This window comes from Corvus brachyrhynchos, unplaced genomic scaffold (genome assembly GCF_000691975.1).
Source record: "Corvus brachyrhynchos isolate BGI_N302 unplaced genomic scaffold, ASM69197v1 scaffold309, whole genome shotgun sequence".
Classification (NCBI taxonomy): Eukaryota; Metazoa; Chordata; class Aves; order Passeriformes; family Corvidae; genus Corvus; species Corvus brachyrhynchos.
In genome coordinates, this window is record NW_008240227.1 from 1,362,326 (window position 1) to 1,374,805 (window position 12,480).

General features: G+C 42.0%; 1 protein-coding gene and 1 long non-coding RNA gene across 7 annotated transcripts in view; one reads left to right on the plus strand and one right to left on the minus strand.

Moving 5' to 3' along the window:
- Nucleotides 1-12,480, minus strand: part of TMEM266 (transmembrane protein 266) — a 58,850-nt gene that overhangs the window by 26,311 nt on the left and 20,059 nt on the right. For 5 of the 6 annotated variants that reach the window (XM_017745163.1, XM_017745162.1, XM_008641955.2 and 2 more), the window contains 4 exons: nt 12,331-12,432; nt 3,741-3,797; nt 1,849-1,987; nt 250-365 (listed from right to left, as the gene is read on the minus strand). In XM_017745163.1, the coding sequence (XP_017600652.1) occupies nt 250-365; nt 1,849-1,987; nt 3,741-3,797; nt 12,331-12,432 (414 nt within the window). The remainder of the gene's footprint in view (nt 1-249; nt 366-1,848; nt 1,988-3,740; nt 3,798-12,330; nt 12,433-12,480) is intronic. The other variant, XM_017745160.1, reaches the window with a different exon arrangement.
- On the plus strand, nt 6,537-11,133 carry LOC108449335. The gene is made up of 2 exons (XR_001865498.1): nt 6,537-9,360; nt 9,667-11,133. It is a non-coding gene; the product is annotated as an uncharacterized LOC108449335 (long non-coding RNA).

Genomic DNA, 12,480 nt, shown 5'->3' on the forward strand with positions numbered 1-12,480 from the left:
TGTTGCTCACATTTGTTTTCCTCACCTCAGACAACACAAGCACAGCAGCAGAGGCAGCTGACTGCTGTTTGACAAATACCATGCTGACAATATCCTGGCTGCAGCTAATGCTTCCTTAGCACTGAGACCTGTCACCCTACAACACAAGTCCCAGTGGTACTTCTCAAAGCTCAGCCTGCAGCAAAGTACATGAACTGTTTGATTTGCCTTGACAAGATATGTGTAAATAAAGACATAACTGAACTTTACCCCTTGTTCTTGGCAGATCTGGGTTAGTCTTTCCAGCTGCTCATCTTGAATAACCTTTGCCTTCTCATATTGCTGAATCATCATCTCCATCTCCACTTTCACTGGAAGGACATATGCTGGAAAACACAAATAACACTTAAAGCAACCCAGCTGTGATTTGGTTTTTTATCAGAAAGAAAACCTTTACCGGACAAAGAACATCACCCCTCTCCCTTGCATCTAGAGAACTGGAGTATTCCTAAGAGAAGCAGCACTAGAGTACTTTTTTCAGGGAAGAACTTCTAACATAGGAAATGCACGGTCTAGATGTTGTTTGGTCAGACCTCCATCTGCCTGGCTGAACTGAAATGCATGCTGCCTGCTTTTCCCAGATTCCATGCTAGTACAGCTCTTCCCCAGTGTTTACCACAGGTTTCCTGAATTGCTGGGTAGGATGATTTCCTGTTTAGAGTCAGTCCCATTACCTCTGAACTTGAACAGCATGGCTCCCTCAGGAAAAGAACTATTCCAGAAGCCTACGCATTTATTTCCTAGACTTTGTGGTAAGAAATCAGTCCTTAATGGACACAGAAGACCAAGAAAGATATTTTGAAGAAACAAAAAAGGCATTTATCTTCTACTGCTTTCCAAGCTACAGCCCAGTTTTCAATGGGTCTTCTGAACGGCTCTAGAAATTTTGCTCCTGTCTTAACTATGGCAAACTCAGACTGATCAGAACAGATAGTCAATACATACTGCAGTTCCTAATGTTTTCTGAAGCTACACAAGATCCTGAAATTTTCTTTCATGCTTCAATCAGAGTGCTATGACCTCTCCTGAACTATGAATACAGAGTTTCCTGGGCATTTAAACCCAAAAATAACAACTTAACTCTGATTTTTCACAAACAAGCAAAATGACCATTCATTTATTTCTTTTCTCTGAGCTGCTTGAAGCTGCTGAGCACATTAGCAACCTACACTAAAGTCCTTTCTTCCAGGCCCAGCCACAGACTTTTCTCTCTGCAGCCTTGACTTGCTGGGGCTTTTTCATCTCCCCTGGTACTTCCCCACACAGGTCTGTGCAAAACACCACCAATATTCACTTCATTTCTAGGATGTACAGCAGCCAGAGAGCACCTCCAGTGGGGAATCCCCAGGGTAAGAAAATCCTCGTGGAATGTGACAAACGTATTTACTGACAAAAACTTAGAAAATAAAGTCCCAAGACAGAGCTGGCTGTATGGTTACGGGAAGGGTGCAGCAAATGTCAGAAAAGCAGATTGAAATAAATTATTTTGCAGAATTAGGAATGACACCTGGTGGCAAAAGACATGAAGCAGGTCAGGGCATTTACTTTACAGGATAGGGGATGGGAAGGTGCCTAACAGGAAAACAAACCAATGAATTATAAGCTCCTACGGAGCAGGAGATACAGCCATGATCTTGAGACCTACTCTCCTCCATGGGAGTCATAACTCTGTTCTGTTCGGTACTAGCAAAATAAGAGAAAGAAATAGATAGAAACACTGGTAGCAAGCAATCTTTCTGTATTTTTAAAATCACTTTTTCCCAGCCTGCCAGGTAATGCTTGGAAGTCACAAACTGAGTCACCACTCACCATCAATGATCCTCTTCACTCTCCATATCCGCAGTGTGATAATAAGGCTGATAGCATCCCACGGGCTGCTGGGGCCATTAGCCACTGTTGAGGCCACCATTGGTGCCAAGGACAAGATTATGACAGCACCATCAAACACCTAGAGAGAAATCAGTTTTTGCAAACCTTTCCTTAAAATCATATCCCTGCCATTCCTCTTTGGAATCTTGAAGGACTCCCTCTTTGTCCGAAAGAAATGCAATTGTGGTACCTATTTGAAAGGGATATGAGAGGTGGCCAAGCCACAGAAAGGCTGCATCCTTTTCAGGTAGCACAACAGAATGCCTCAGTACTTTTTATGAGGTGAGGAGAGATAAACTGTGGTGGCAGGGCAGGGGGAGAGAAAGGTATTTGGAAATACCGGCCAAAATCCCCAGGGAGAAGTGATAGCCTAAATGTTATTACAGCCAAAGAGTTTTATCATCACTGGTATTTATTACCTGTTACTTGGCATAATGTCATCTAAAAAAAAGATGCAGTCCCTGCCCATAGATCTTACTGTCTAAATGAAGAGATCAAGAAGACAAGTAGAAAAAGATGGAGCAAAGAGACTTGATGGCTCTTGGCCATGCCCTGACTACATAACACGTGTGAGGAATGGCTGTGCACCTAGACAGAAGGACTGCCTGCTCTCACTTTTATGGGGCAGAGAGCTTTGCAAGGGTTTGGACAACTGGGACCATTCAGAATGATTTATATGATACTGGCTGTATTGGGATTCGATCAGAAAAAGCAATTGTGCAAAGCATTAGACAGAAATGAGCTAGGAAATATGTTTCAGAGCAAACTGCCCGTAGTGTTGTGTCTGTCCTACACTGGCCGAGCAGGGTAGAAGAGAGTACCATGTTCTCACTCCTACTGAGACCCTCCTCTGCTGCCAAAACCCATTGATTAATGGTTTGCATAAAAAGGCAGGGCACAGATTTTTGTAAGAACTACGTATTCAGAACTGTGCATAACAATTCAGTGTATTGAAAAGAAATACTTCTTACTGCAGCCACTCAATGGGCAGTAAAAAATATCACTACTCCAAATTACCAAAAAGAATTATCAGAAACTACTGCATTTAGCCTTAATAATAAGAAACCCTGAATCAACAATTAAAGTTTCATTTCATTTTTTTTAGCAAAATAAGTTAAAATCTTTACAACTTTATTACAAAAATGTGCAAGACTCTAGATTGCCTAAACTCCAAGAACACTTGGATTGTCTTCTGGTTCTTCCTGCACAGTAGTGGTTTATGAGGCAGTATCAAGAAAGAGCTTTTAATTTTCCCAATCTCCATATTTCTGCTCAGATTGGGATTATGTATTACTCATAACACACGGATTTCCTTATCTGTCTCTTTAAAAGAGTATGCACGTTCTACCTAATTTTCAATTTGAGGTAATAATTACAGTGTTTTTCAAAACAATTTAACAATAAAAATACAGGGTTTGCCAAGCTAGTATTTTCTATCAGGAAACTACATGCAAATTTTCAACTAACTCAACTAAATTCAACTCAATTATGGCAATGGCGATACAGAACTCAAGTGACAATTTTTACATCTCGGGGTAGCAGTATCATCAGTTAGACCAGCATAGCTCTAACAATAAAAGACACACATAGAGCAAGAAGGGCAAAATCCCTCCCTTCATAAAATATTTTCAAATATAGCACTCTTTCGAGTCTCTCACAGAAAAAGGGACTGCATCACACAGCTATGGATAATGCACATAAGGAGAAGAATGTGTGTATTTATCTGCCTTAAAAGATACTGTATTGCATCAGGTTAACAACAAAGCCATCCAAAGCAGTTCTTCATGGTCTTACTGGGGCTGCCTGGAAAACAGTACCGAGAGAGAGCTTACCTCTATTTTGTTTTCAATGTAATCCCATATGCCAAGGACCACAATCCTCAAAACAGTCTAGTAGAATAGATTAGGGGGAAAATAGATTATGAATGTTATTGCAGTCTTAGATAAACATTTAGCCCCTTACCTATTTAGGGCATAATTTTTTGTCTTATTTAAGCATTATACATTTATTCTAAATAATAAGCAGGTTCTAGAAATAGCTAAATTTCTATATTGAAAAAGAAGATATTGCTTTCCAACCACTGTATTGACTTAGTAAAACCTCCACAAACAAGTTCCAAGTTCAAATGCTCATCAGTCTTTCCATCTTCCTAAAATTTTGTTTTCAGATTTGCGTGATTTAGATTACCAACCCTCCCCACCCCCCTGACCCAAGCCTACGTAAGAACCACTGTGGGGCCCCCTCAGTCAGAATGGGGGAAAATGCTCTTTTCTGGCTACCTTTGATATGCCAGCACTTACTTGTTTTCTAAGAGAAGAGGCACTGTCCTGTCCTGATGCCTAAAGGTACTGACATTTCATCAGTCTGAAGAGCAGATGCTCTTAACTGGAGTCTAAGGCAATTGCCTTATCGTAAGAGCCCAGAAAGTCATAGGATAAGGGAGAAAAATATCTCTGTGATCCTTCTCTACAAAGCAAAACAGCAATAAATAGCCTCAACAGCTAAAACAAGAGGAATAAAGAACACAGAATGAACCAATGGTGAATTCCCATTAAAAAAATCCAATAGCACCTTTCCTAATTTTTAACCTGGCTTTCAGAAGACACAATAGAAGAAAAAAATCCATCAGTCAACTTGTGATTGAAATTGAACTCACATAAAAGCCTAACTGGTAGGGATGTTTCCTGCCAACAGCAACAACAAGGTCAGATTTTGACAGACATGAGGAGTCTACCTGCAGCTAGGAGCCTTACAAAGACCACCAAAATGCTACTTTCTCCATTAAAGAGCAGCATAATGACTTAGTGCTCAGCAGGCAATGCTGAGGGGTAACCATGCACGGAATTGCACAGAAAAAGGTGACTCCAACGAATACATGTATCTCCTCTTCATTACAAATACAAATATTAAATCCCAAGTAACTCTGAATTTATGCTAAACATACCAGCAGTACCTAATCGCAGAACAACACTGAATTTTTCAGTAGCGTTCCTATGCATGGTTTTGCCAAACCCCATGAGCTCAACTGCCTCACTTGGCCAGGATGACTGCTCTGTTCTCTTGGCACTCCAAACCTGCGTAACAGCACTTAACCCTGCTTTGCCAAGGGAGACATTGCTGTGGGGCAAATGGTGCTTCCAGAGCCCAGCCCCACATCACCAAGGAGCAAGAAAGTGAACCAGCCAACACCTACTCAGAAATGGTGTATGCAAAGGCACAGGCCAAGTCTGGCTGAGAAAGCAAGGCATGAGCCAGAAGACAAAATGCAGCATCCTCTTTCCTCTATAAAAAATGACGATACTCTACACAGACAGCAGGATCTGCCAATGTCTGTACTCCTAAAAACATTGTACTTCCAAAGCACTTTACAAAGGCAGCAGGGGAGTAAGGCTCTTTCCATATTAACCTGTATGCCCAAGGTTTATTTACTGTGTGGAGGGAGAGATACACAAGAGCAGGTGCTCAAGTCCCTAATGACCCCAAACTGGCCAGCCCAATGTGATGTAGGCACAAGGTGTAAGTACATGTGCTGTAACCAGCCAAGGTACTCCTGCAGCCTCAGCTCAGCTACTAAGCTGAATTCTGCCAGGCAAAAGCATCCCAGCTCCTCTGCCAGCATCTCCCTCACTCCTCACTGAGGAGCTGCACAAAATGCTTACATACTAGTTACTTGTGTGCCCATAAGTTCAGCTCTATTAGTTACCTGGGGTCCCCCACACAGGGCCCACAGCAGGCAGCCACGGGGAAACACAAGGAAAAGTAGAGCCTTCTATAAAGCTTGGGGTACCACCTTTCCTACAGCCACCCTGCTGACAGCACAGCTTACTCTTTGCTATGCTTAGGCAGGATTTATGAAGTGCCAGGTCAATGAGCAACTAACTACAGGATGGCTGAGCACTTAACACCTTTACAGAAACTGAGGGTTAAAATCTTTCTTCCTTTGGACAGGTGCGCACAAAGGTATTTTCACTGAAAGGAGGCATATCTGCACAAAGAAAACTGAAACACCACCTCACAACCCTAAATATGATTTAACATGGGACTGTTAAGGGAATGTAAAAAAGGATTTTACTTTCTGTCTTTTTAATTCCTCACTGCAGTGTTTAAATCAGACTGTGCTACTGTCATGTTAATGGGGGTGTGAGCAGTTCCAAGGGCTGGAAGCTAACACAAATGTTTTCATTCCCACTCTGCTGCTGTGAATCAGCACAAGTCAGCAGTGACTGGAAGTCTACTTGGCAGACATTTAATGCAGGATTGGTGTTGGTGCCCAGTAAAACATGCCCAGATGATCAGCACCTTGGCTCTCAGCTAGAGCAGACACTGCAGGAAGGTGAAGTGGTAAGCATGGGATAATCCAGCTCCCCCATCCCAGAGCTGCATCCTTCAGAACCAGCTGGGCAGAACTGGGGGTAAGCTTAGAAAACATTTGCTCTGTATGAAAGCTCTTCAAGCTGTGCACCAGCATTGTCACTCTGAAAAAAACCCCATCACCACTGAAGTGACAAGAGCCAGGCAAGGCACTTCCCTTGGTGACCCGAGTGAGTCCCAGCTGGGACACTGAGGTGCCCCTGGGCCAGCACAGCTCCAGATGAGCTCTGGCTGTCTCCACTCTGCCTGTGTGTGTCCACGGCACCAGAGAACATCCACTGCTGCTGCCACACAGCTCTCACCCAGAGGAGGCTGAAGCAAAGAAATTTGGACTGTATTGGGCACCTCCTTGATTGCTCAGTATAATAAATACTTTGACTGCAATGAAAGCATTGGTATTTCTTACATATAACATTTTTGTATTTCTTCCAAAGCAATCAAAAACATGTTTCAAACAAATATATATATATTACATCTGATTGTATATTGTCTCTGTACAGAACTTTAAAAATGAGGAGCTGTAGCAGAATCCGAAAAAACACAGAGACAGAAATTAATAATCCAGGAAACTTCCTATGCATTGTTCAAGGACCAAACTGAAAGATGCATATGAATTAAAAGAGAATTGCAACTGCAAAACATTCATCACAGACAAAAACGTTAGTCATAAATCTACCATTTATAAATACAAGAATCTACATGAAAAAAGGAAAAAAGGGAGTAGTACTGATGTTCCTGACTGATATGCAGGCATTTCTCATCACTGTAGTAAATGCACACACATAGTTTTGCATTACACCACAGGCATTCTGCATTTCTGAAGACAGATTTGAAAAAAAACCATTAAGTATCAGTGTGAGTATTTTCCTGTTAAAGGCCACTGCCAGCTCGGATTTTTGTACTTGAAAAAGAAAGCTTTAATATTTTTTGACTGGAAATCTTTTAATTAGAAAGTCCTTAACACGTATATTTTTCAGCTGTATCAGAAATACATTTTTTTTTTCTGCTAAAAGCTGATTTATTACATGAAAGTCTGTCCGGTGCACTAATAAAAGGCAAATGACTGAACAGTTCTGTTAACTTCTTTAAGCTAAAGTAAACCCAGATAAAATTTTAAACCATTTTTCAGACAGAAATCCAGTTTCAAAATTGACAATGTCTCCTGGTGACACACAACTGTTTGCACAACATTAACTGTCTGCAGTGAAGTTTAAGATGAGCTGTGTGATGCTGCAGGTTCGCTCCCTAATTTTGTAGGGAAACTTGGCCAAGTCCTTTGCTGAGCCAGCTGTGTGAATTCCCACAATCTGCATTTGTCAGCTGACTGCACAGTACATTAGGTAATTTTAAGTACTTTTCTGCTTGCACATTTAATATACAATTTACTACTCAATGAGTCACTGCGTCAAATCCCTCCGTAGTGTGAAGAAGTCACCAGGAGGCAGCACAGGAGGGGAAGCTGGCCCAGCAGCACAAGGCAAAGGAGAGGAACTCTGCATTTCAAGATGGGGTAGGGATTGGGCAGGAGATAGATAGGATGGGGGAGGCTGGAGAGGATGTCCATAGAAAAGCCCCTCCTTCCCTCCATTGCCACAGAACTAATCTGTTACAGAGGTTCCAGAAACTCTGTAGATTAAGGTTTTGCCTTTTGGATATATCTCATAAGACCAAGTATTTATTGAAAGCTTTCCCAGAACACCTTGTACCCAATCTGTAATTTATAACTCCTCTCATCTGGGTCACTCCACAGAGGCCTTAGCTCATCCAGTCCTTAGAAGAATCCTCTTTTGCCATCTGCTGTGCCTGTCCCGAGCTACTGCATTAGCTGTCCTAGCACACGCTGTCCCCAGGCCACCAGAGCCCAGGGGAACATGCTGTTATGTTTAAACCAACACATCCTTCTGTTTCCAGGGCACAGGCATTCTCCTCACACAGCTTCTCTTCAACCAAGGCTCTGAAATGACATGCTAAACTAGAGACCCCACGTCACCATTATCCAGTACAACCTACCCCCATGTCCTGTACTCTGGAACTGCTGGGGCTCCATCAGCACGTGGTCCCACAGAAATCATTCCCTGCCAAAGCTTGGAGCCATGAACAGACATGAACACACTGTGCTCTCTCTCACTAGCACTACCAGGACATCACATACTCAAATGCACCTCTGCACAAACTCTGCAGTTCTACTTCTTCTTATTTTCTCCCAATATTCTCACAATCTTAATTCTTAGAATATGGGGAAAACCAATGAGTTTTCAACTGACAATTCTGTATAGATTTGACAGGCCTTTTCAGACATGGGAATGGCTCACCAAAGACTCTACCATATATGCAGACCAGCCAGGGAACTGGGCTTAAGCAGCCCTGCATCACAAGTTCTCTCTGGGCATGGTCACACAAACATTAACATTTATCTCTGAAACACATGGTGTAAGAGGCACTGCACTGCCACAATCAAGAGATGAAAGCACAGATGAAGCACTGATAAAGCACACTGTAAGTCAGGTATACTGTTGGAAATGAAATGGGCAGACTGGCATTTCAGGCAGATGTCCACCTAGATTCCTAGAACTTTACAGGACCATTTTCCATGGTAACTACTTTTTTGTGAAGCCAGAAAATTGGTTAGTAAAGAAATTTCCCAGTATATTAGTATTTATTTTATACATGCTGGCAAAGAAGGAAGCCTAAATTTACCTTTATAAATGATATTAATATTTAAAATCTGTATTTTTGTTCCTAGATCCCACTAATGAATCCATTTAAAAAACAAAACATACACAACCAGCAATGAAGTGCATTTATGCACCCTGAGAAAAGTTGTGTGTACATGGAATAAAAGTAAACACACAAAAGAGAAACCACAGCTTACAGAAGATTAATAGATTATTGTCTTTCCATGCAGCTCTTTGAGGCTCACAAATAACATAACAAAAGTAACATACCTGAGTTTTTAACATAAATTATGAATTTGTTGAGGGAAAGGCATTATTTACTTAGTTCTGTCATTTGGGATGGTTTTTTCTTTTTAATAGAACTTTAACAGCAGAGTCTCCCTTTGGAGGTTTCACTCCTTTCAAGGTGTTGGGGTTTTAGTTTAGTCTTAGTTTTTTTTCCTGTTAAAGGAATTTTCTCCCATATGCATGTTGCTAGGGGACAAATAGCTGTACTTAAGAAAGACAAAAAGGGGAGTGGGGCGGGCCTGGCTACTCTTTTGTCTACACCTGGGTGTGGGGTCAGTTCGCTCGGAGCGTCCGGAGAGAGAAGCTGCAGAGAAAGGAGCTGCTGCTTGCATTATTTACTTAGTTCTGTCATTTGGGATGGTTTTTTCTTTTTAATAGAACTTTAACAGCAGAGTCTCCCTTTGGAGGTTTCACTCCTTTCAAGGGTTGCTATTAATAAGCAGAAAAGTGGCAGGTTACTATCAATACTTCTTTTAGACATATAGGATGAGGAAAAAGCCTTGGAGTTCTTTCCTCCTGTGAGCCATAGCTAATGAAACAGATTGTCTATCAGCTGGGATCCCACACTTACTCTACTTGCTTTGAGAGCTCATTTCTTGGACACAGATGCCAGAAAAAAGGCACAGTTTGGTGCTTGCCTGACTTTGAGCACATAAGACTTGGCTCCTCCCAGGGAAACACTCAAGTGCTTCCCTTCAGCAGAAGGCCTGAGTGCTGGGCTGACTGAAGCACACACAGAGCAATGCAACCAACTAACATCAAGGAACACCATTCTCGCACGCAGTCTCATCACTCTTAGTGGAAAAGCAGGGCTGAACAACAGCCACAGAACCATGTATTTGTGGCAGTGTGATAAGACTGTTAAAAGCAGACTTCAATCCACTTACCAAAACACTGTGACATTCCCCATCCTCCTTTTCTCAACTAATACCAAGGTTAAATTCGCCCTCTTGAGAGGGTGTAACCCCGGCCTTGCCTTGCTATTGATACTGGGATTTCCCCCCAGTGTCTCTCTCTTCTCTTCTGTCTTAACATCTAGGTAACATTTGGTGCACAGACAAATCACACTGATGTACTTAAACAGAAACAAACATACACAATCATCACCACTAGTAAATCCTGTTCAAATACTTGGAAAAACGCAAACAGAGCTGATGTGTACTTCACTTGAAAAAGGATATTTTAATGCTGGAAAGTCACAGACAGTGACAGAGTATAAAATGAACGGAGTGCTTTTAAGGCTTGTAGCTATAATACAAACCTAGGGAGAGCAGGAAGATGCTCTGAGAGCAGCTACTCAGCTTTGTTGGCAGCTGTTCTGGTGGCATTTGCCAGCTGCTGGCATGTTTAGCCCCCCTCATTTTAACCAAGCAGAAAGCCAGTGCCTGTTTAACTCCAACACGACATGACTGCAATTACCTGCAATGCTTTGAAAGCACCACCTTTAAACAGTCATATGCTTCCAAAACATTCAGATTTTGTGCTGAAAGTTTTCTAGGTTTTAACAAGTCTTTTACAACTTTGTTCTTTAAGCTGAGACCCTTCTGCAGAATTGTGTACCCATATTTACAACCAATGGGAACCAAATTACAGAATAAACAGCACACATCCAAACTTAGAACATGGTACTTGCTATGGCAACAACCTTTTTTGAACACCAGAAACATTGAATCCTTGCTTGGAGGATGGCTGAAGGACTCATCAATCCTCAGCAGTTGCCTCTTATATCCAGGCAAACTAATTAAACCTGTTCATCTCTGGAATATCATCCTGGCATGAAGTCACAGACCGCAGAATCTCACTGTAACACATGATCTTCTCAACAAATGATCCCAAAGACAGCTGACTCATGGTATGGGAATCAGAGGGGAAAAAAATCCCCTGAAGAGACCAAAGGAGTAAATAAAATTATGATGGATTAAAAAAAAAAAAAAAAAAAAAGCCACTTGCAATTTTTGCCGTATTTTGTAACCTCTTGGAAAAAAAAAAAATTATTTGGATGACAGAAAATTATACCCTCTGTTTTCCCCTCTCATAAGACATAATTTGACATGCACTCAACTTGGCATAAGGCCAACCTCAGCAAACCCAAAAGGAAAGGTACACCTGAACTCTGTCCCAGACTGGTGGCCTCTGAAGCACATCCAGTTGCTCTGTGGAGCCACCTTTGTCTCTGAGCTGCCAAATGAACTTATATCCAAAAATCTACCCTGGTTTGTGCACCTCACAATGGCTGTCTTGTGGCCTCATTTTTCTTTGATCAAAATTCAAACCATAATCAAATAGCTGAAGGAAGATACTTCGGAAAACAGAAGTAGATAATGAAGTGTGTGGTAAGTTTATAATAAATGAGAACAGCAAGAAGACAAAGTAGCTCCAAATACCTTATAAAGAGAGGAGAAAAACCAACACAGATCCCAAATGAGGATGGTGAGTCAGTAAACCTGTTTTGGCTCTGTGAAACACTTCTGTTACTCTTTTCCTGCAAAATACTTCTGAACCAGTTCATCCACTTTGGAGGGTACCCTGTCCCAATAGAACTGAAATAACTAATTCCCTTCCTTGAGCCAGATTAGTCCCTGCCTCGAGGATGTGTCTGCAGTGCCACAAACAGCCTGACAACACCTGTGCACTCAGGAAGCAACATAGGAGCAAGGCACTGTGGCAGGTGTGAGCAGAGTGCTGGTGGTGCAAGAACTGGAGACTGCAGTCCAGCAGAAAGGAATTGAGGAGCACAGGAGAGGCTTTTAGTGTAACCAGCTCCAGAAAGCAAAGGGGATCAGGTGAGCAGGGTTGTGCAGCCATGCTGGTAGCATCAGCTACAAGCTGATCCTGTTGGGAAGCTCAGGATTACAGGGAGCTCCAGGGTGCTAATCCCCACCGAGAAGAGAGGAAAGTATTTCTTTAAAGGGAATGGACACCATCTAGCAAACCTGAGTCTTTGGGAATTAGGATATGCAATTCACAAAGGAAAGACTCTGCAAAATTTTTTAAATTGTCTAGAGATTATTTTCAGTCAGCTTACATGTAACCTACAGCCCACCTCACTGTCAAAAGATGGAGACAGTAATAGGACCTATTTGCATACCTGCAGCACCAGAGGGCTGGGATGCAGAGCAGCCTGAGATTCCTGCCTGCCATCAAACAATCCTTTCAGAAAGCACCCACCTACAACACCAGCTGAAAAACCCTGTGTAGAAATACAAAATGATATCTGTAAATGTATTTCATCAGGAGC